The sequence below is a fragment of the Anoplophora glabripennis genome, unplaced genomic scaffold, assembly GCF_000390285.2.
Source record: "Anoplophora glabripennis isolate ALB-LARVAE unplaced genomic scaffold, Agla_2.0 scaffold44, whole genome shotgun sequence".
In the NCBI taxonomy this organism is placed as follows: domain Eukaryota; kingdom Metazoa; phylum Arthropoda; class Insecta; order Coleoptera; family Cerambycidae; genus Anoplophora; species Anoplophora glabripennis.
In genome coordinates this window covers 1,509,969-1,533,608 of record NW_019416229.1, presented here as the reverse complement: position 1 = coordinate 1,533,608, position 23,640 = coordinate 1,509,969, and the positions used below count along the sequence as shown (strand labels likewise).

Sequence of the window (23,640 nt, the reverse complement as noted above, 5' to 3'; positions counted from 1 at the left end):
ACTAATAATAATAATAATAATAATAATAATAATAATAATAATAATAATAGTAATAATAATAATAATATCTCTACTCCTCATTCTAACCATGAGAATTAGCCCAGAAGTCGGAGACTTGTGCGGGGAGGAGGCGGCATATTATTATTATTAAGCAGGCGCTGTTTGCGCCCAGGAACGACTTAATGTTGGGAGACCCTAACCACCATTCAGTGTAGGAATGAGGGAAACCTGGAAAACCTCATTAATTAGGGGGGTGGTCAAATGCCAACCGGTGTCAATCTCGCACATTGACCCAAGCCAACATTCTTCCACCCTACCATACATGCATAGAGGGTGCCAATCCTCCGTAAAAGCATAGCTAATCTACGGTCTACCGGCCGCGGGAATCGAACCCGGGTAGAATAGCACACCTCTATTTAAGTATTGACGCCTTAAACCGTGCGGCTATCGACCGATAATAATAAGCCAATACAGTTCTGTTATTGGAACTACTATTAAGTATAACTTGTTATGTACAGATTCTTTATTTTTTATTCAGTCGAAAATTGTGTCATTTTTCAAAATTTATTACAGACGATTGCTAAATTTTAAAGACGCCTGGTTTTTTAAAGGTATCATAGTATATTTCATCAATAAAATTTTCGTTGCAAGCAGTTTTTGAGATTTTAGATACATATTTAATTTTATTGTTTATGAGTGTATATCGGTAAACATTAACTCTTGAGTAGGTACCTATCTTATATGACTAACAATCAGCAATAGCCAAAGCTTTTAGTTCTATTATTAATAAAACGATATAGTATGGAAACGCATATATTATATTGATAAAAAGTTTTGTTGTACTGGTATACTGAAAACATTAATACAACATTCGTCTCGTTCATGTTGAGAAAAATAGCTTTTATAAAACACGTATAAACCTCTTCTTTGGACACCATACGGCTGCCTCGTAAATAGCGGGCCAAAAAACGACAAACCAGCATATTTGTTTTATAAGACAATAGTATACAGGGGTTATGGTCTCTGTATAAAGGTTTTATATAACGAGCGTTCAAATAAAAACGTGGTCAAGTTGGTTCTGAAAATTTGGACGTAGGGCGTAGCGTATAGCAAATGAACTTAAACGTCATCTGTCAAAGCGCTATATCGCCGCTATCAATTTGAATATTTTCGTTTTAAAAAGCATTTAAAATGGTGTTTTCTCAAGAACAAAAAGTGTTTATCATAGAGTCCTACTTTAGAAATGGACGCAAAGTTGATGGAATATGGAAGTATTCTATTGAGGAATATTTAATAGAATTTCAAAATCAATTTCCCGGCGTTGTTGAGTACAAAATTTTTCAAAGTGCAGTTCAGCGTTGTGTTAATGTTTTTCGTGAAACGGGCAGTGTAACAAGAAAAGAAGGAAGCGGCCGACCTAAAAAGCGGACTGAAGAATTAAAAGAAAATGTCCAACAAATAAATGCGCCAAGAACTTCTGTACGTGTTTTATCACAAATGGTGGGAGTATCAGTCGGTACCTGCCACACAGTGTTAAAAAAAGATTTGCGTTTGTTCTCCTATCGTTTAACTTGTCAGCAAGAACTTCATGAAGTTGATTTTCCGCGACGGGCTGTATTTTGTGAGTGGTTTTTAAACAACTACGGTGAACTTCATAATATCACCTTTTTTTCTGATGAAGCCTGGTTTCATTTAAGTGGTTGCGTAAACTCACAGAATATGAGAATGTGGTCTTCTGAAAAACCAGATAACTTTTTTGTCGAGGGCCCTCTACACGCTCAAAAAATTGGAGTTTGGTGTGCTCTCAATCAAAGGAAGATTTATGGACCTATTTTTTTTAATGGTACTCTTACTGCGCAAAGGTATAGAGAAGAAATTATCGCTCCTTTTGTTAACCAGCTGGAAGAAAACGAAATTACAAACTTTTACTTTCAACGAGATGGCGCAAGGGCACATACGGTAGGCGAGACGATGAATATGTTGAGGGAAGTTTTCCAAAATCGACTAATAAGTCTCAATGCTGAACATGAATTTCCACCGAGGTCATGTGATATTACTATTTTTGAACTGCCTATTCCTGATTTAAACCATCTGCAAGCTCGACTTATAGACAAGATTCGTGAAATTAACAATACCCCGAGCATCTTAGAAAATGTCTTTAATTCTTTGAGGAACAGGTGTGAAAAGTGCTTGGAACAAGGAGGGGGACACTTTCCGCAGCTCCTTTAATTGTTTGTAATTGTTATCACGATTATGCTTTAAAATAAAGTTATATAGTCATTAACGTTATTGAAACTGACAGCTGCTATACAGCTCGTTGAGAAATGAGGTTAATTTGGTCGCTATAAGCTACTCCCTACGTCCAATGTGTCAGAGCCAACTTCGACCACGTTTTTATTTGAACGCTCGTTATATTTTACAAATACAGAACTTAATTTTTTTTTATTTTTGAGCGCACTTTTGTTCTCTACGTCTTATTTTTCGAAATAAAGATGTCTTTTTGCTAGAACTACGGCGACTTTCTGAATATCGCACAGTATCATTTCAGAGATACTGATTCTCATCAAAGCAATCGTATATATCAAATTACAGTAAAAAATCTGTACAGTGAAACCAAAACTATTTCTGGCACATTGCACATAACTGATAAACATTCCGTAATCTCTCAGCACCTCTCCACAGCCTTCTGTGACCCTACAGCGGTTTGTTTACTTAGTTAATTAGTTCTACTGCTCGTATCGCTAAATACTCCCGGTTTCTCTTTTCCAGGGCAATGTTAATTATATCCTAATGTTTCCGAGTTTCTGGTTGTTCTTTATTCGACAAACGTCAAGAAAAAATGCCTCATTTTTAAATAAACGCGCCCACGGAAATGAATTAGTACTGTTTTAATTATGTCCTTTGTGAGCTTTGTTTTAATTAGGGACGGTGTTATCTAATAATTTTTTAAAGCCTAAAAAATTACCATGTTGGCAAAATTCGTATGTTACAAAAAGGAGCAGAGTATTAAAAGTACATAATTTTAACATGAGTTCAAACTTTACATTATACTAATATGTAGTAATATGTCATCAATTTTCAATATTATATTTTTATCCTGTACATACAGGGTGTTTCGTAATAGTATTTATGATATTGAAATCCGGATTTTAATTTAGCTACATACAGAAAATCATTTTGATTTTTTGCTCGAAAACGGCTGCAGATACGAAAACATTGCAAGAGACAAAGTTTGTAAATTGAACAGGGAATAGAAAAGACCAGTGGCATACCGGAAGAAAGTTTGGAGATCCGACCCTAAAAAAGTATCACCCTGTAGATCGTGACCACCATTAGGCAGAACTAGTGGTGCAGGTAATTTAAGTTAGCATACATTCCAAATTTGAGCTACATATCTCAAAAATTGTGGGAGATACAAAGAAAAAACAGAAAAATTATTGAAACTTGAACACCCTATACCTTGGCAGCGAAGGATTTACGGATATATGTTTTTTACTTAAAATCATGCGTAAATTCACTCCCTTGAATAAAGACAGACTATTATGAAATACCCTGTACATAATTTTTCATGGCCTACTCAAATTAACTGATTGAAAAACAATTCAAAATCGCAACAAGGAATCTGTCGAACTCAAACGACTTCTTACCTTGACAGAAGAACTAGTTCGCACTTTTTTGCACTATCCGCACTTCATTTCACACTTTTAATTGCACTAATTATTTACACTGAAGCATAAACGAGATGCTGTCTATTTCAGACGATTTCCGATTTTACTGTACGGACATTCTTGTGAACGTTTTATCTCATGCTGTTTACATTGCTATAAACAAAAATTAGTCACATTCTGTGATAAGTGCCATTTTTAAGAAACAGTTTTATGAATGTGCAGTTTATTTATTACAACCTCTGACCCACAAGAGAACTAATAAATTACATACGTACGTAGTCATACGAGTAAATATGTAAACACGGAAGATAGATATAATTGATATACTTTTTTAAGTAAACGTACCTTAAATATAAGTTAATTTTTAGATTAGATTTTGTTCTCTTTTTTATTTTATACTATTAATTTCAATAATATGCTTAGCACGATTGTAACAGTAACCATAATTGATTATAAAATTTACTTACAATTTTAATTCAGCATTATTCGACACGAAGTACAGCTTGATTCAATTTTTTTTCAGGTTGGCAACACTGACACAAAACTTTTGTTCAATTACTTTCAATTTTTCACACTACCAACGCATTGCGATCGGGTATCACATTAGTGCAACTTAAATCTATCCACTAACACAAATTAAATTTTCTTTGTACGGTAATAGAGGACTAGACAGTGTTGCCTTCGTTCGAAGGACGTAATGTAAACGATTTTTAATTTAAAATGTATAACCTATGGAAAAAAGTATTAGCAATCCATTCATTGCATAGAGTCCTATTTAATTTTTAAAATGAAATTGTCGGCACTAAAAATAATTGTTTAATCCATATCACCAGCTATTTTTAGCGCAGGCCTTATTAGTATTTTCCAGCGCATGCTGAGGCCTGAATTGAAGGCTTCCTTTATTTGAATAATGATTTTGTCGCCTGTTACAGTTCCTATTATACTGCTATATATGGTATTACAACAGCGATTATCTCTCTGTTTTCTTATACGATGACCTCTGCTCTGACTTGCTAATTTCTTTATTTATTTTGTATGGCCAAATTTGATCCAGTCGTCAAAGTTGTCACAGCAACAACATCTTTACTTGTTACTTGTACAATTTGACCATTTATGTTATTCAGCGAATCTTTATTTTTATTAAAATTGGATGAATATCTAACTGAAAAGTGAAAGGAACAAGATATCGGGTGTCCCAAAACTAACGCAGGATTTGAATGCATTACCACCTTTTTCTCTGTAATAGGTTAGTTAGCGGCTCAGGTGGGGCCTAAGTGCTGTAGTTTTTTAAGCTACCCTCCCTAAAATTCCAAATTCCAGATGCCAAATGAGTCGCGGAATATATTTGTCCGATATCCTCTTTCATATTTAATCTCGTATTTAATATTAATGTCTACCCTTTAAAAACATGTAAACACTGCCAATTTTTTTATTAATAAAATATTTTTTCTTCACATGAAATCCTCCGTTTCTTTTAGGATATTCTTTACATCACCTCTTGTCTTTAAATATCCTTTTAAATTGGAATTGACTGTGAAGTAAACGAGAAAAGTAAACCAATAAAAAAAACAAACATTTGATTGTTGTACTTGTTCATCGAGACATTTATTCTCCTGTCTAGGTCATCTGTCTACTTTAAAAAAAGTGACGGTGTCGTCACAGCTGCAATATGATAGAAGAGATTCATTAAAACTTGTGTCCAAGTTCACAGAAATAAATAAGGCTGGCTAATTTCGCATTGTGTTTTTTGTTTTGTTTACAGTTGCCGACTTGATTGTAGGCGATGAGCTACATATGGAATTAATACTATAAGCGTTTGTGTAGACCAATTTAATTTTAGTTCATTAAAAGTTTTACTATAAGTCTCGTCGTTTTGATGTGTAAATTGTATTGAATTTACGCCGTCTGACTGTGGATCCCTTTGTGTCTGGTTAAACATTCCCTACAATTTGACTTGCGATAGAATTTCCTAGAGTTTGTGAATCGAAACACCTACCCGTTGGATGTCGGATTTCTCTAAAATATCGAACAACAACAAGTTATATTTAATAATTTCGACATAATGATATTCTATAATTATTTCTTTTATTTATTTACAGTTTGTTTCGTATACCTTCCAAATTTACAAAAAAAAATATATTATTTTTCTTAGATTTGTTTAAAAAAAATTTGCATTTTTTTTAACTCGGTATCATGAAAACTATCTGCCTAACCGCAAAACAGTAAATAATCTTTTTGTCTAAACATGTGATTAGTTATAATGAAATTTTAAGACACTGTATATTATTTTTTAGATCTTACTAGCTATGAACTGACACAAAATATATATTCTAACGGATATCTATAATTAATAAAACTATAAAGTATCTTCTCTTTATACAAAACTGAAATATGAGAAGGTATTTCTATCCCAACGTAATCCCCAAAGGAATCTTATAAGACTGCTGATAAGCTCATTAATATTTAGAGAGGTAGATACCAACTTCTAGATTTCACTACCAGATCTTATCGATAATAATTATTTAACTTGGAAATATTCTAAAGTCTCAAAGGAGCAATAGAAATACGTAGGTTTCTATTGTAAATTTAATTAATAAATAAGTTAATAACAACAGCATAGATTCTCAGGTAAATAGGTACACGGAGAAAAATGTTTTGTAAAAAATTAGTAAATTGCTGTGATCCTTCAGTTTATGCTAAAAAAACATTATAACTGTAATCGGGAATAAAAAAACATATAATTGTACATTAAAATATGTACTGCAGTAGAATTCCTCACTGTTCATAGTAGAAAGTAGTATAGATTGAAAAATGTTTACCAAACATATTTCACCACTATATAGCGATTTTATTTAACATTCTTTAAAGAAATTTTGATATCGATTCTGATATGTACAGTATTTAAGTAATTTTTTACACCTGGAGATTTCATGCCTTTATTATATTAGATTATTTGACATTACTCCATTGCCCAGGAGGCTCGATCAATGGTTTTAATAATGTTATAAATATAGACCAGGCAATAAAGAGAAACATATCTAGATTTTCGCGGCCCGGTCCGATTTTAATGCGGTTTTTTGCATTTTGTTCAGAAAGACCGTCGGAAAAAAGTCCCGCCTTTTTTAATATCCGGAAGTGGCGGAAATGCATCGCGGATGCATAAAGTGCATCTAGAAGTGCATCGCATCCGAGAAACTTGCCAAAGTGCACGAAATACCGCAAAAATTGGTACTCGGGGGTTTTGGCGGGCGCAGAATTCGAATATGCATATATCCAGTCTACCCGACCCCCCGGGGGGGCGACTTCCGACCGCCTGGGGGGCGCGGGGGGCACGTGGATTGCAAGGTTCTCCGAATGACTGGAAAAATGGATCTCGGGGGTTTTCGCGGGTGCTGATTCCGAATTTGAGGGTGAAAAATATCCCCTGTGCTCGTGGAGGGGGCGGTGGGGGGTAGGGGGGTATGAAATCTAAAGTTCTCGAAATGACTGTTAAAATGTATCTCGGGGGTTTTCGCGGGTGCTGATTCCGAATCTGAGGGTGAAAAATATCCCCTGTGCTCGTGGAGGGGGCGGTGGGGGTAGGGGGGGGATGTATGAAATCTAAAGTTTCTGAAATGACTGGAAAATGGATCTCGGGGGTTTTCGCGGGTGCTGATTCGGAATTAGAGAGTGAAAAATATCCCCTGTGCTCGTGGAGGTGGAGGGGGGGGGGGTATGAAATCTAAAGTTCTCGAAATGACTGGAAAAATGGATCTCGGGGGTTTTTGCCGGTGCTGATTCCGAATCTGACCCTGCCAAATGCGTCCGATGACTATTTCTGATTTCACTTACTGCGTATACAATATACATGTATGTGCGCGTCCTCGCTTCATCTGTCTCTTCCTATTTTCTGGGACCCCTTCCCAAAAATTCCACTGTTATGTATAGGTACCGCCAGACAGCTGCGCGCATCCGTATACCTGAGATTCGAGAGCGTATACAGCGGGAATTTCGAAAAGCAGCATTTCAGAATATTATCGAATTTCGTGCTCTTCTCATTTTTCCCCCGGGGCCTAATTGTCCTAATATATCACTAACATCACACGTTATAATTTTCTATCCCCAAAATACTCTTTATTCCATGTTACCAGTTCATGAATATTATAACCATCCCCCTAACCCCTACCGCCCCCTGCACGAGCACAGGGGATATTTTTCACCCTCAGATTCGGAATCAGCACCCGCGAAAACCCCCGAGATACATTTTCCCAGTCATTTCGAGAACTTTAGATTTCATACCCCCCCTCCACCTCCACGTGCACAGGGGATATTTTTCATCCTCGAATTCGGAATGAGTACCCGCGATAACCCCCGAGATCCATTTTTCCAGTCATTGCAATCCACGTGCCCCCCGCGCCCCCCAGGCGGCCGGAAGTCGCCCCCCGGGGAGTCGGGTAGACTGGATATATGCATATTCGAATTCTGCGCCCCCCAAAACCCCCGAGTACCAATTTTTGCGGTATTTCGTGCACTTTGGCAAGTTTCTCGGATGCGATGCACTTCTAGATGCACTTTATGCACCCGCGATGCATTTTCGCCACTTCCGGACAATAAAAAAGGCGGGACTTTTTTCCGACGGTCTTTCTGAACAAAACCTCATTAAAATCGGACCGGGCCGCGAAAATTTAGATATTTTGGGGTAAATCGTTCTTTATTGCCTGGTCTATTAAACAAATTTGAAAAAAACTGTTTTTTTTTCTGAAAAAGTATACTCGGGTGGGTCGCTGATTAGGTACGAATTCCCAAAAAATACAAATTGACAATTGACAACTGCCAAAAAAGTCATACTGACGAAGTGATCCGAGATCTTAGAAAACATTGCTGAAAGGTTTTTTGACATTGCCGAATTTACTTCAAAAATGTTTCTTGTCTGTTGACAGTTGTCATATCGATGCTGTCAAAATGACTGAATAAAATGCATGTTCGAGAAAGTGATTTTTAAAAAGTGGGGGTGCGGAATCAAAATTTGACACTGAAAATGACTTTTGTGTAACGCCAATGTTTCAGGAAAAAACAAATTTAGGCTAGTATATAGATTGAATATTGCTCAGTGTAGGCTGGTGAAACATTCTCCATCATTTTCACGATATACACGTATTTGGTCATGACAGTGTCGGTATGCAAGCTGCCAACATTCAAAAGTCACTTTCAGTGTATAATTTGGAATCTGCGACCCCTGGGAGATGATCTTTAAAAAAAACAATTTATGTTATCTTATTATCATTTGGACACATCGACATGACATGTGTCAACTGCCAACAGGCATTTCTGATGACAAATTCAGTTCAGCAACTTCAAAAACCCCCTGAGTATTATTTTTTTGACAATATACAGGGTGTCCCAAAAGTGACGCCCGTCCTTCTGGGATTTGATTAAGGAGACAAAAACGAATTGAAAATCAAGAGTGGAAAACTTTCCGATTGTTTTCCGTTGTTGAGTTATTCAAAAAAATATTCAAAAAACTAAGAAAGTGAAAATCCAGTATTTTTTCTCAAAACTGAGGTCAGTGCTTATGGGGACCAAGACACATAATTTATAACCAATGGTAGGTAAGCACAGTTTTCGATTGTCGGTTGTACCTGGGTGTAAGGAATTATTTTAACCTGAAAAGGATAGAGAAAATCATTTTAATAATAAAAAATAAACTAAAACCGTAATGTACTTAAATAATAGAAATTGTTTTTACAAAAGGTGTACAAATAAGTTGCCTTCTGCTTCAAGACAAAGATTATCACGATTCAACATTGAAGCATCAACACTTTATAGCATCTCTTGCTCTATTAACGAGACAGCAGCGTATATACGGACTATAAATCTTTTCTTTTAAATAACCCCAAAAGAAAAATCTAGGGGATTCAGATCTGGTGATCTAGGAGGCCATGGTCAACCTCTTCCAATCCATCTCTCTCGGAAGTTTTGATTCAGATAACTAAATTTTATATCCGTAAACCATAACGTGATGGAGCTCCATCATGTGGAAACCAATAATTTAGTCTAACTGCTAACGGAACGTCATCCAGCAATGGCAATTGTAAGTTTTCATTTAAAAACATACGGCTGCAGCAAATACAGCTTTGAACTACATAAATATTTAATAACCCAGCACAAATGTTTATTTTTAGTTTTTTGAATAATTTTTTGAATAACTCAACAAAGAAAAACAATTGGAAAATTTTCCACTCTTGATTTTCGATTTGTTTTTGTCCCCTTAATCAAAACCCGTAAGGACGGGCGTCACTTTTGGGACACCCTGTATATTCCCTTTTATTTTGATACTCTCGATATGATAGCTGTCGGCTGTCAAGAGCGATTTTCAACTTCAAATTTGGAATTCCTGCTTGTAGTCGAGGAAATAAAGCACTAAAAACGGCCTTACCTCCGAAATCTGTGAAATTTTGAATTTTGAAAATGCAGTTTTCTTATGCACCGATGCAATTCATTTCTCATTGATCACATAGGGTCACAAACTTTCTGGACGCTCTAACGAATCGAATGCAAAAAACCGCATCACGATCCATCTTCCTGCACAGATTTCGGAGGTTCAGTGCTTCATTTCCTCGACTATTCCAAAAACCCTCGGAAATGACTTTCTCAAAAACCTGTTCGTTCTTTCATTTTGTCATCATCAATGTGACAGTTGTCAACTGTTAAAAGGCATTTTAATCCAATAAAGATATAAAAATTCCAACATTTTTTCAGGGTTGCTTTGGGGACAGCCTCCTGAGTATCCAACCAAAAGATCAGTCCCCAAGCAACCTGTTTGAAATTTTTTTTTGCGGCCCCTATAAGCCGAGCACAACTTTGTTGGATTATTATTATCAGACTCGAAATGGCAATGTCACAAACCTCTTTATATGGCACAATTGTGGCAGCTGTAAACTGTCAGGTTGTATTTTTGACCTCAGTTTTGTAATCAGTGCGCTCTCGTGTGTTTCAAGGGTTAACGAATACAATGAAAAAATGTATCAACTGAAAAAGTTGATGTAGTTATCAAGTCTTAAATGTTAAAGATAATCCAATATAAGTCATATTTTTTATTTCAGTTACAATAAAAACAAATATAAAATACATGAGCAACATTCAGCATATACAAATTTGTTACAGACCTTATACCACCAAAAGCAGCATTTGTGATCTGATATTTTACCCATGTCTAGCTTTATCTAACAATAACGCAAAGGTAAACTAACATTATTAAATAATATATAAAAAAAGTAAAAAATAGTCTAAGAAACAACATACGTCGATGGTAGTTCAGCATCGGACAGGGTTTCGTCTTTGGTAGTATTATTAGCTTTCTTTTTTTCTGAAATAAAAATATCGTAATAACTTTTAGTTTAAATATTGTTAGAAGAAATACTGTTAATATCGTTAATCGTTGTTTAGTTTAGTTTTTACATTTTAGATAGGAACTTTAAATTGGTATTAAGTAAAAATTTACCTCCCCAGAGAATAACTTTTTCAAGACCAATTATGGGTGACTCGAAGATCATGGTCAAAATAAATGCTAGAAAGTAACCTAAGATAATATCAGCCGCTGTCTTGTGTATCTAAAAAACAGAAAAAATAAAACGTAGCAAACGCCACTTAAAATTAATCTAGCTTTTTTTTCCTTACAGCATTGAAGTTACTAGCATATATAGGATTCCTAATCACACCGGAAGAGTACATCTGTATAGTACCATGGCAGAGATAAACCGTATAAGTAAGCCTGCTAAGTACCACTAGTGGCTGCCAAGACAAGATGGGGTTCACCCAAGCTAAAAAATATCTCAAGTCATCGAATAAAAGTACTTCTTTTATGACACTTACGTCCGTAACCAAATGATATGGCGATGATCATAAACGCTATGCACACGCTCCATATGAAGTGATGAAGAGCAGCATATAGGGCAGATGCCCAAACGGGAGCGTTGGAATTATAGAAAACGTAAGATACTTGTAGCGCTAGAAGCATGAGAGGCACGCAGACCACCCACCCCGCTCGCACCCACTGTTTCGGTATTTTAAAGTCGTTGGCCTTCATCTTGTACTTCAAATACCCAGCTAGGACTCCTACGAAGTACGAGGAGATCCTCATGTGTCCTGGTATGTAGACCTTCAAGAAGGTGCTGTCGGAATTAGGTGATAACAGCATTCTGTAATACATAAAATTATTGAAGTACTGTTGAGAATTATATTATCCAATATAGTTACCTCAGGTAGATTAGTAGGATCGGTTGTTCCTCGTTAAGAAAGACAACGATAAATACTGTCAGGACAGATGCGATTATAGCTACGATTACAGTACACACACCTAGTTTCGCTTTCTTCCAGATAATCCAGCATAGTATTGGGACGAAAATGAAACCGTTCATGTCGCAAGCCATGTACCAGGATTGAAACATACACTGAAAATACACAAAAGATAAGTTACGTGGTCAAAAAAGCGGAATATCTGTGATAAGTGTGATATTGACATACGTACATAATTTTTTGTGTCGACATAATTATTTATATACAACATGTTGGCCCACCAAACCTGCCTACATTTTTCACTTTCAGTTCCAACCCTTTCCTGCCACAAAGGCCCTGTTCCCAATTTGACAAAGAGGGTGCAGTAAAAGGCCAAAATGATACAGTAGGTTGACGTCATCCTAAAATCATATAACTGTAGTACTGGTTACAATTTTATTATTTCGTGTATTCTCACCTGATATACCTATGTAGATACAAAAGTACCAAATTGATTCCATTTTTACTTCTGTAGTATTGATTAAGAATCAGATAGGTGGCTAGAAATCCGGAGATGGTAAAGAATGTGTCTACCAATATCGGACCATTTAGTATGAAAGTCATACCAAAGTTTGAGTAAAACTAAAAAAGGATGTATATACGATAATATACATATAAAACTGTAACATTAGATGTAAAAGCTACAAGAAATACTAAATTACTATTCCGCTTCAGGACCTTAGAGTGTGTAGTGTATTTATTTTACCTTTTCTACGAATTTTGGATTTATTAAAGCAGATCCATAGTCGAACATATTCCTGTGTAGCAAAATAATGAGAACCATAGAATATACTTTCATTCCAGATAGGCAGTCCAAGCCATCAGGATTTACCTTTGTCGTTGTTAGTTTATTTACATTCCTCGGGAAAGAGAAGCAAACTATTATGTCGTGTGCTTTACCTACAAAATTATATCACTTGATGGATATATATAAAACAATAAAATAATACTTTCTTACCAGCTAGTTTGATATGTTTAAAATCGTCCCTTTTTGAGAAAACGTCATACATGGAAGCCAAGATCATTGTTAAGACAAAAACAACGACTACGACTCTAAAATCAATAAAAACATTATATTCTAGATATTAGTTTGTTTATTCTACTATATACTTTTTTCATTTGCTTCTTCGACTTTGACACCTGGAGAACTTAATTTATTTTTTCATCAGCAAAAACAGTAGCAGTGACAATTTAATCAACAAATAATTTCGGTAAAAATAGTTTTCGTTAAATGTTGATTATTAAATATTTAAATAACAAATACATAAAAACAGCTCGGGAAATATATTCCACTCTGAAATATTCGATGTTGTTTTCTTAGCGCCGATCAAGCGTAACACCTTTTTGTTAAGGGTTTTTCGCAAGTCATTGTGTTCTTAAAATTTTCCGATTATGCAAACCCAGAAATTCCTTTAATTTTAAAATCGATAGATTTGGAAAGGCAATTTAAGAAGATTAATATAATCCGTTATTAAAACTTTAAAGCCACTTCTAATTTAATATGCAAAAACATATAATTTCAATTATTAATATTAAATTTGAATTAAAAAAGTCATCATTTTGTTTTCTGTTTACAAAAGATGTAAATAAATTGTTTCAAAATGTGTAAAGAACTTTTGAAAATATGAAGTCTGTACTGTACTTCTATCGAATTAAAAATAAAATTATAATAGATATGGCAGGCATATTATTTCCAGTAACATATTATACATCAAAAATATGTATGTAGGAGTATTTGTTCATATCAAATTGCCACGTGAAGGATAATTCTTGCACGTAACTACTTATTTCTTTTACCACTTTGTTCTATATTTTCCTCCTTTATACAGATGATTAGTGTAAAAGTACTATGTATATTATTGTGGTTTTTCGATTAAGATAGCTTTGTGTTACAAAATAACACAAATATAAAAAGTACAAGCCAAGGACATTACTGTATTTTTATCTTCTACACATTCGTTAACGTTTCTCTATTATCTGTGTACGAATTAGAATGTTCTACAAATAGAGAAAACCAAGAGCAGAAAAAAAAATTACTCACATAAAAATTACATCGCCTTTGTCTAAAGGTATGCTGCCCGCAACTTGACAACTTTTCCTGGACACGTCTACATTCACTCTGAAGTCATTCTCTTCATTTATTTTGCTGAAAAATGTTTCCAGCACCATTTGCAGGTCTTCACCAGTACATGACGATGGTAAACAGTAAGAAAAATATAGTTCGTTTCTTGGATTCTTGGAAACGTCATGTAAAAAGTCCTAAAGATGAATAACAATTATTAGTCTAACGATATTTCCTTGTATATTTTTTCCTTACCTCCATCTTTTTCCACACCGAAACATTGTGAAAGTTTTTATAATCGTCAAAATGGTAATTATAGGGGCTGTCGTTGATTTCTCCTTCAAATGGTGATTCTACGGTAAACTTCGCCATGCAGTACTGTCCGGAAAATTGTTCGTTTTGGTATGGCACCCTTACGTCCAAACATTCGTCGAAATTGCCGAAATCGTAAGCTGAACCATACAAGACACCAGCTGGGAATTTTGTGGTGGCATCGAACACTGTGAAAAAAAAAGAACTCTGTTAGTGCCAACTTGATCCGAAAACCATAAAAATTCATAATCGAAAAAAAAAATGGAAACAATTATGCATACTCAGAAAAAAAGCAAGGGATCAGAATCAGGATCAAAGAAGTATTTGAATTGAAAATATTACAGTCTGTCCTCAATTACACATGATTTACCATTACAAGGTGTCAAAATTGAAGAATAGTTTCTTATATTAGTATCAACATTTGATCTTCGTTTTTATTATACAGAGTTTTTTAATCATAAACCGTAGCGTCAGTTCCAAACGGTTTTAAATACGTTTTTGGTCGGCAATGAAATTAAATGCATTTTAGTTAAAAGCATTCAAAATCATTATCGTGTCATTTATTCCATAATAAAATTGCTCTTCTGTAAAATTTGAATAAATTGACTTTTGGAACTTTTGGAACTTACGTGATATATTTAAATACAATTCATCATACTGATATAGGAAAAGGTGTAGTTAAATGTTTGTATGATAGAGCCAAATTGATTGGTTTCCTCAAAAGATGAAATTTTTAATAATGAATTAATTGAAATTCATGAAGAATGTACTAATAAATAAATCAATACTCTGAAAATTTTCTTGAAACAAACAGAAATTACATTCACAATATAAATCCATATATTTCTGTACTATCGGAAAAATTGAAGAAAATGTGTAACTTTAACATTATTAACAGATTTTCAGACAACCAATACTTTACGGACTTTATTGTAAAAGACACGCCCAAATAATGATTTTCAAAATTCGAAAATTGCATTTATAGCATTCCTTGTGAATGCAATATACATTATGTTGCATTACATATTGAAAAAATTACATTAAAAAACGAAGATTTGATAAATCTAAAATTTGCAAGCACGTTTGGGAAAATGGTCACAATTCAATGGGGTTTGGCTAAAATTTTAGAAAAGAAGGACAATACGTTAAAAGAAAATTAAAAGGGATCGCGAATATTTTGTTGAATGGTGAAAGATGTGTGGCAAATTGTTTTTGCTGACTACAGATTCTAAAAGAAAAGTCAAAAAAAAGATCAGAAGACGAAAACAGGTACTTACATTTACGTTGACAATTATTTGAAATGCGCGAAATACAGGGTGTTAGAAGTTTGACTGCCTTAATTTTAACAGACGATAGAATACGTTAATACAAACAAAAGAACCTTATATGATATGGGTCCTAAGCTCAACCATTTCCCAGAAAAAAATTTATCAATATCTCCAACTTGATGTCCAAAAGTTCGATTAATTAAGGAATATTGACATCATAACTGCGTGCATAGAATATCATAAAATACAATGTTTATCACTTTTTTGAACTTCTTTATGCTTAATTCTAAAAAATAATTAGCGTTTTAATAAATTTAAAATTCAATAAAATTCAGATCGAGTAATGTGGCAACGGCGCGGCGGTTTATTAACACGAGGTACTGAGGTATCTGGATTCGACCGTGTCGGAGTGTTTTTTGCATACCACTATTTCCTTTTCTTGAGGTGTTTTCCAACGAGTGTGCGATTATTGGATTCGAAGTCGTGCGTGCATCGAAAATGGTGGTGGACATTTTGAGCATATGTTGTAGTTTGTTTTGTACTTGTGCATTTAAAAATTACTAAAAAGTACCTAAATTATTTTTAATACGTATGATTATTTGGACGATGTGAATCTTTGGGTATTTTAATTACGTATTTTTCAAACATACGTAATTTGATTAAAAGTTAAGTTCCGGTTTTAGGACATTCATAATTACTAAAATTCGAGCTAAAATTTAAGCACAACACTATCTTCGTACTACAAAATCGATACATTTTATTTAAAAACTGGAAAACAATTGTCTTGAAATTTACTAAATGTTTCACAATAATAGTTGTTTACATTTTTTCCGTAGGACAAGCTTGACGCGTGCGTGGTATGCGACAGCAGGTTAAGCGCTGTTGTCACGTTATGATGAAACTCCCCAATATTAATACTCGCTGTAATTTGAAAACTGTTAATCTTACGCCCCTGTAATATAAAACTTGTTTGTTAATTTATGATCTATCTCATGCTGAAGTAATGGCAGTCAAACTTCTTAAACCCTGTATAATGATGTGCGTTTTGTTTTTGTGACATTTTGTTTAGGGAAATTTATTTTCATGTGAGTAAGTAACCTTTGACTTATCCTTTTGTCGTAAAGGTTTATTTCTCTAATTTTTTAAATATTTTCACACGTGGTAAAACATGCCACAAATAAATAAATTCAGACAATATTTAAATATATTCTAAACAAATGAACATATATGTAGATATGTATCATAGTTGTTGACTGTCAACAGAAGTTTTTGACGTTTTGATGATTCTGTAAAATTATTATTTTCACATACATAATATTATTGAGTGTTTACTTAATATCGCCTAATGTATCATTTGCTGTTGCGAGACAGGAATTGAGAGACGACGAGACGACGAGGAAGGTGTAAAGGCGAATACTCCTCCTTGAAAAATTGTTACTATTGTTATTCTCAAGAAGCTGTGTATTGTATTGCTAATTAAAACCCTAGACAAACATTAAAAAGCCTACATATAATATATAAAATAATCAACCAACTCTAACCAGTGGCGTGGTAATGAATATTTCATTTACATTTCTCACAAAATTTATAGCACAACACTGGAAAAAATATTTTTGGACCTTTTTGAAAACAGATTTCATTTTGAACACAAATGATCTGCTGACTTTTTGAATAGCTTTTAACATTTTGTAACAAATATTTGTAAGAATGTAACTTTTGAGCAAAATGTAGGAAAATCTATTTAGACGTTACTTGCGTTTTACTTATTATGTCAATGGCCTGTAAACTTATAAATCGGAGCACGCTTTATACGCTTGTAACAATAACAAAATTATGTTACCTAACGATATTTCATGCATTATTAAATTAAAAAAATTACGATAAAAGATAGTTTTCACGCTTCAGTGGATTCTACTCTCACGGTTATATTTTCTTTGGCAGCCTGTGTAAACAATTTTTATTCAATTAGGAAAAAATTGCAGATGTAATTAATTTTTTGCCTTTAGCGATGAATAGAATACCCGGCTATAAAAAAAGATAAATTAATCAGTTTTATTTATATCCTTGTACTATGATCTTACGATGGCACATTTTCATGCTTAAAATGTTCAGGCACCCTGTATGTATTTAGGAAAACGCATTTTTTCTTCTAGTCGAGTTAAAAGGTTTGTAATAATTATAACTCTTGCATCAATAACATTATTATTAATTAGTGTTGTTATTTAAACATTTGCATAGCTGAAAGTTTCTGCAGTAAAAGAATTGCGTTTTAGGACATTCACGAACTAAAAAATCGCATTGTTTTTGTTCTTATTAAATTAATAATATCAAAGTTTTTCTTTCGATTGGACTTTGCTTCTATGTTCGTTTGAATCTATTACTTCAAGTGAATGTCAACAGTGGCGCGTACACTACTGTTTTCCATTTCAAAAAAATTATAACAGCTAACAATAAAAATTGTTAAGCACAATACATGCGCAACAAAAGTCAATCGATTTATAAATATAATGTAGGTACCTCAATACATACTTTTTACAGATAATATACCCCTTATTATTCTTATGGTTTTATAAATATTAAATATATTTAGAAATGGAATATCTTCGTTATCATTTTTGCTGGTATTTTTGATGAAACTAGTGGACTTAGTTTGAAAAACAGATTATTCAGAAAGAAAATTTATATTAAATGCAAAAATCTGAAAGCTGAATAAAACTAAAACTATCTTCGAAAGAACAAGTGCTGTATGTAAACAAAATTTTCATAACGATTTTAAAGAATCTCGGAAATTTATCGAAAAAATACTTAAGTATATTCAAGATATGCTATTAGAAAATTCATTTATTCACCTTTTAGCGGGTTATTTCACTTTAGTTTTTTTAAAATCGATGTAAAGTATACAAGAAAAGGAAGATTATCTATTACTTTCGTAGTAATTTCTTTATTATGAAGACTGTACTGTACTGTACATTTTACACTTCATCTACAATAGCTGGGAAAAAAATAAATATACTTGATACGTCAGAATTCTATATCATATCAATAATGAACATCGCAAAAGTGTCTAATTGTAAATAATACACGATTTGTGAGATCTAAAAGTAAGGAAGATATATCCAAAAAGAGTCTTATAATAAATCGAAACAAAAGTACAATTGCTAACAGCAAAAAATACAGGTATAACAAAAACAAACTCGATTAAGTTGATCATGCTAGATTGGATAGGTAAAACCAATAATAATTAATATTATTCTAAACAAATCTTCACATTTTTTAATGGGTCAATGGATTCAATAATTTACTAATTTAATGTTTATTTTTTTATTATTTATAAACATTTAAAATGCAGAAATATGTTCTAAATCTATCGTGGTTACGTTTCATGTTGATCTTCGGTCATATTTTTGTCTAACACATTATGTTTATGACAATTCCTTATAGTCCAAGCATTCTGTCACGGATTAATGTTAAATTTGCAGAAATTATTACCTGGATAAAAAATATGACCGTATAGAAAATTAAATTTTAAATTGAGTTTCTTGTTCTTTAAACTCGATCCAATATGGCGAACATGGTTAAAAAAATCGCAAAGTTGAAAAAAACGGTTTTTCTAAAATAACTAAAAAAATATAGCACGGATTGAAAAATTTTAAATGAGAAAGTTGTAGGTTTTAAAAAGATCTATCGACTGATTTTTTGAAAGTATCGATTGCTTTGTTACTTTTCGAGATATATCGAAAAAACCGTTAAAAATCTTCTCTTTTCTCTTCTTCTATAACTCGTTTACATTTACGTGCCCATATTTGCTATTTACTGCAAGCATAGCCCGCGGCAAGCCAAAAAAGTACATTTTTGAAAAATTTAAAAATATTAATTATTTTTCGAGATATATCGATTTTTTGAAAAAAAGGCGCTCTCGAAAATTGGCTAGATCTTCTCAGCGGATAGCCCTACAGTAACGATTTTCGGTTTATTTTCTTCGTAAAGAGTTATATTATCATGCTGTTAAAAAATGTTGACGATTTTATTAATTTTAAGGATCAAAAAATGACTGAAAATGTTGCACTTTTTTTGGGTATGTTTTTTTCAAATAACTATTTCAATTTTTATTATTTTTTTGTACTTAATCTGGGGTAGCTAAATACGAATGTTATAGCATTTTCGCCTTAGGATCAGAATAGACCCGTAAATGTTTAGTTTTCTTTCTTTAAAAGTCATTTTCATAAAATAAAAATTGAAATAGTAATTTGAAAAAAACATACCCAAAAAAGTGCAACTTATTCAGTCATTTTTTGATCCTTAAAATTAATAAAATCGTCAACATTTTTTAACAGCATGAAAATATAACACTTTACGAAGAAAAGAAACTGAAAATCGTTACTGTAGGGCTATCCGCTGAGAAGATCTAGCCAATTGTCGAGAGCGCCTTTTTTTTAAAAAAAATCGATATATCCCGAAAAATAATTAATATTTTTAAATTTTTCAAAAATGTACTTTTTTGGCTTCCCGCGGGCTATGCTTGCAGAAAATAGCAAATATGGGCACATAAATATAAACGAGTTATAGAAGAAGAGAAAAGCGAAGTTTTTTAACGGTTTTTTCGATATATCTCGAAAAGTAACAAAGGAATCGATACTTTCAAAAAATCAGTCGATAGATCTTTTTTAAACCTACAACTTTCTCATTTAAAATTTTTCAATCCGTGCTATATTCTTTTAGTTATTTTAGAAAAACCGTTTTTTTCAACTTTGTGATTTTTTTTAACCATGTTCGCCATATTGGATCGAGTTTAAAGAACAAGAAACTCAATTTAAAATTTAATTTTCTATACCGTCATATTTTTTTGTCCAGGTAATAATTTCTGTATGCATTTCTCTATAATGCTTGGACTATTAGGATAAAGCTCCACAAGTCAGTTTATTTTGACTCATTTATCGTGTTCATGTGTTTAACAGATACGAAATTCTGACATTTAATGAAAATTCATACACTCATCATACAATTTTACTGACATATTTTTCTCGTCCTAAATATAACGGCTGAATACAGTGTAAGGAAACACACTGTACACATTTTCATTACGAAAACATAGACATAGCTGTTACAAATTCGCTTCTCGCTACAAGGATCTTGGAAACGATAAGAAATACGAACTAGCTTAAATGGGAGCAAAGTTTCGAAATCAGGAGACCAACATTATGTTTCTAAAAAAGTCAAGGCTAACATGAATAGTTTTCGAAATATTTGAAGAAAACTGAAATTTTGAAAATCCGTTTTTGTTTCAATTCAGCCTTGTTTGAGGTGATATTGAAAAAAGAAGGACACTTTCTCATTGCAACTTTTTGCCTTCTATCGATTGGCATAGCCAATTTTTATATGTAACGTTTCGTCTTTCCAAGATCATAATTAACTTAATTTTTCTAAATACTGGAAATTTTATTACATTTTTGCAAGCCTTCATGACCTCAATACTGTACTGCCTCAGCCCGAACCAAATACATACGTTTTGTCACGAAAAATTCATCTTCAATATATTCGTCCTAATTTTTCTAAATTTTTAATTTAGATTTCTATGTTTATTGAATGTGTCCTAGACCCTGTAAATTCACCTAATTATTAACTTAATAGCGATTGTAATCCATCACGCATTACAATAAAACAATACAAGAGTTTTAATCCTGTGCCCATAGTTATTTATAGGTCTCTCGAATGCTCAGAAAATTCAATTTTACAGGGTCTAACGAAACTTAGAATGTACGATAATTCAATAACATGAGGGCAAAAAGTTGCCATAATATATTTTTTTTCAATATCACCTCAAACAAGGGTGAAATGAAACAAAGACGGATTGCCAAAATTTCATTTTTTTTTCGTCTATTCTATTTCTAAAACTGATAATGTTAGCCTTGATTTTTTAGAAGTATAATGTTGGTTCGCTGATTACGCAACTTTTTCGAGATCCCTATAGTGAGAAGCGAATTTGTAACAGCCTGAATAATAAATGGTGATAGATAACAAAAATGACTACTACTGTATTTTAAAAATTATTGCGCTATGCCATATCAAGTTTAAAAATGTAATTCTCATCCGACGAAGTCTGAGAAAACTCTTTTGATACCACATCTATTTGAGCTAAAAAGTTCCTTCAAAAGCAAGCTATGATACTGTAAGAAAAAACTTCTCTGCTCACTAAAGACCCATCTGTCATCTAATGTACATTATTTAATTATTAAATATAGAAAGAATACGTTTTTTAGGTATACAATAGAAGTAGGGAGATATAATACGTCTACCAGATATTGCGGATTCAATTCAATTCTGAAAGGGGCTTTAGTTCGCAGAGTAGATGTTTTGAAGTTGCGTTTTAATATAGTAATAGTAATAACTTTATCGGATGATAATTTACGAAAGTTTTTTTGACTTTATTTGAAGTAGCTTAATATCTAGTAAAGTAAGAGTACTGTAGTTAAAGTATAATTAAAAAATAATAATGGAATAAAAGACTATTTCACTAACTGCATTATAACCAACCAAATGTCATGTTATAGCCAATTTTTACCAACCACGTCATTATTGTACTGATAAAATTCGAATCTACTGAAGTTTTATTGTTGGCTACGTATGATCTTATTATGAAGTAAATTTGACGTGAAATGTTCTTGTTAGATATAATTTGTGACAACGGTCTTATTAAAACATTTTCTCGTTTTTGTATTTGCAAAAGGTAGAATCACTTGTGTATCAATATTTTTTTTATTAAAATTAAAATATCAGTTAATAAAAAATATAGATTACGCTAGTGCTTTTATCAGGAAAAACGGAATCTCGAAAAATATTTTTCAATAGAACATTTTAATTAATTAACAACTTCCCAAATTTGAAAAACCAAATATTGAAGATAGATATAAAGAGCAATAAAATAATGCTTTCAAGAAGATTAAAAATTAGTAAGATCGATTTTAAAGTAATTTAGATTTCAGTGGTAATTTTTTCCATAGAAAAATAACTTACTCTCCGATGCCCAAAGAGTGTAATTCCTCAGCTGTTCCAGATAAAACAAACTGTGATTCCTGCATTTTTCATTCTCGGAGTTCACAGTTGGTATATACAAACCGATCAGATCAACCCCGCTCTCATTTCGGTTCTCCCTCAGGATCTTTTCGACGATAAAACAGTTCGAAATGTTCGCGAAAAATGTAACGCAGCACAAGAACTTCCAGAGGAACTTCACACTCATTGTAATGGTGAATACTAAAGTGATAAAAGCGTTCCAACTGTCAACTATATATTGGAAGGGATAGTTTGCACGGAAGATGAAAGGCTGGAGCTGAAAAGGTACGGTAAAAAGAGGACTCTCGCGGAAAACTCGCATTACATCAGGTTGTTACATAAATGGGCAAAGTTTTTCTGTAAATTGATATTTTTAATAAGTTACTGAAAAAGTTGTTCTTCATTACCTACATCAGCTAAGCATAAATAACTGAAAATGAAGAAATACAAGGTCTTCCAAATAAATATGTAACATTGAAATTATATAACATTGATAAAAAATATCTACAGGGTATTTTTGTCGATGTATTCCTTGCATTTCCATTATGTTGCGTTTCTATGCATACTCTTGCATGTGTATTAAAATAATATTATCTTGAAACAAGGATATATTTGCTTACACATATGAGCTACCAGAATATTTTCTTCCGTCAAGAAAACCGTTAAAATGTTATTTACAAATACTTACATGTCTTCCTACAACAACTGTATCTTTTTTTACATTTACATTAACAACTCTTAACGAACGTTACTCTTCACTACACTAACATGTAATAGCCATAACATTATAAAGAAAGAAGAATGGAATCTGATGGAAAAATTGTAAGGAGAAGAAGTCAAGGATTACAATTCTGGATATAAAGAGTTCTAGTCACTTTACTTGCGAATATAAAAGTTATAAATTTAGTAGAAATAACCTTTAGAAATTATTTTAATAAATAAATCAGCAGTAAATTTGCAAAATAAT

The 23,640-nt window shown here is 32.9% G+C and overlaps 2 protein-coding genes across 2 annotated transcripts in view; both read right to left on the bottom strand.

Annotated features, from left to right (window-relative positions):
* LOC108917643 (diuretic hormone receptor-like) overlaps positions 1–3,752 on the bottom strand; it is a gene marked incomplete at its 3' end in the record, with an annotated part of 336,010 nt that extends 332,258 nt beyond the window's left edge. The window contains exon 1 of the mRNA XM_018724358.1: positions 3,648–3,752. The remainder of the gene's footprint in view (positions 1–3,647) is intronic.
* Positions 3,753–10,762: 7,010 nt separating this feature from the next.
* LOC108917662 (nose resistant to fluoxetine protein 6-like) lies at positions 10,763–22,864 on the bottom strand. Its single transcript, XM_018724382.1, has 12 exons — positions 22,635–22,864; positions 14,299–14,543; positions 14,023–14,240; positions 12,940–13,034; positions 12,688–12,881; positions 12,400–12,563; positions 12,175–12,343; positions 11,904–12,097; positions 11,520–11,845; positions 11,325–11,467; positions 11,149–11,257; positions 10,763–11,013 (listed from the first exon to the last, which is right to left on the bottom strand). Exons 1-12 carry the CDS (start codon positions 22,858–22,860, stop codon positions 10,934–10,936), a joined length of 2,163 nt encoding a protein of 720 aa, XP_018579898.1. The 5' UTR covers positions 22,861–22,864; the 3' UTR covers positions 10,763–10,933.
* Between the last annotated feature and the right edge of the window lie 776 nt (positions 22,865–23,640).

Excerpts from the sequence above, each read along its gene's own strand:
- LOC108917662 (XM_018724382.1), bottom strand. The coding sequence starts at position 22,860 with ATGAGTGTGAAGTTCCTCTGGAAGTTCTTGTGCTGCGTTACATTTTTC. Across the intron at positions 14,544-22,634 it reads CACTCTTTGGGCATCGGAGA|TGTTCGATGCCACCACAAAA; the intron begins GTAAGTTATTTT and ends TTTTTTTCACAG. Across the intron at positions 12,882-12,939 it reads TAAACATATCAAACTAGCTG|GTAAAGCACACGACATAATA; the intron begins GTAAGAAAGTAT and ends ATAATTTTGTAG.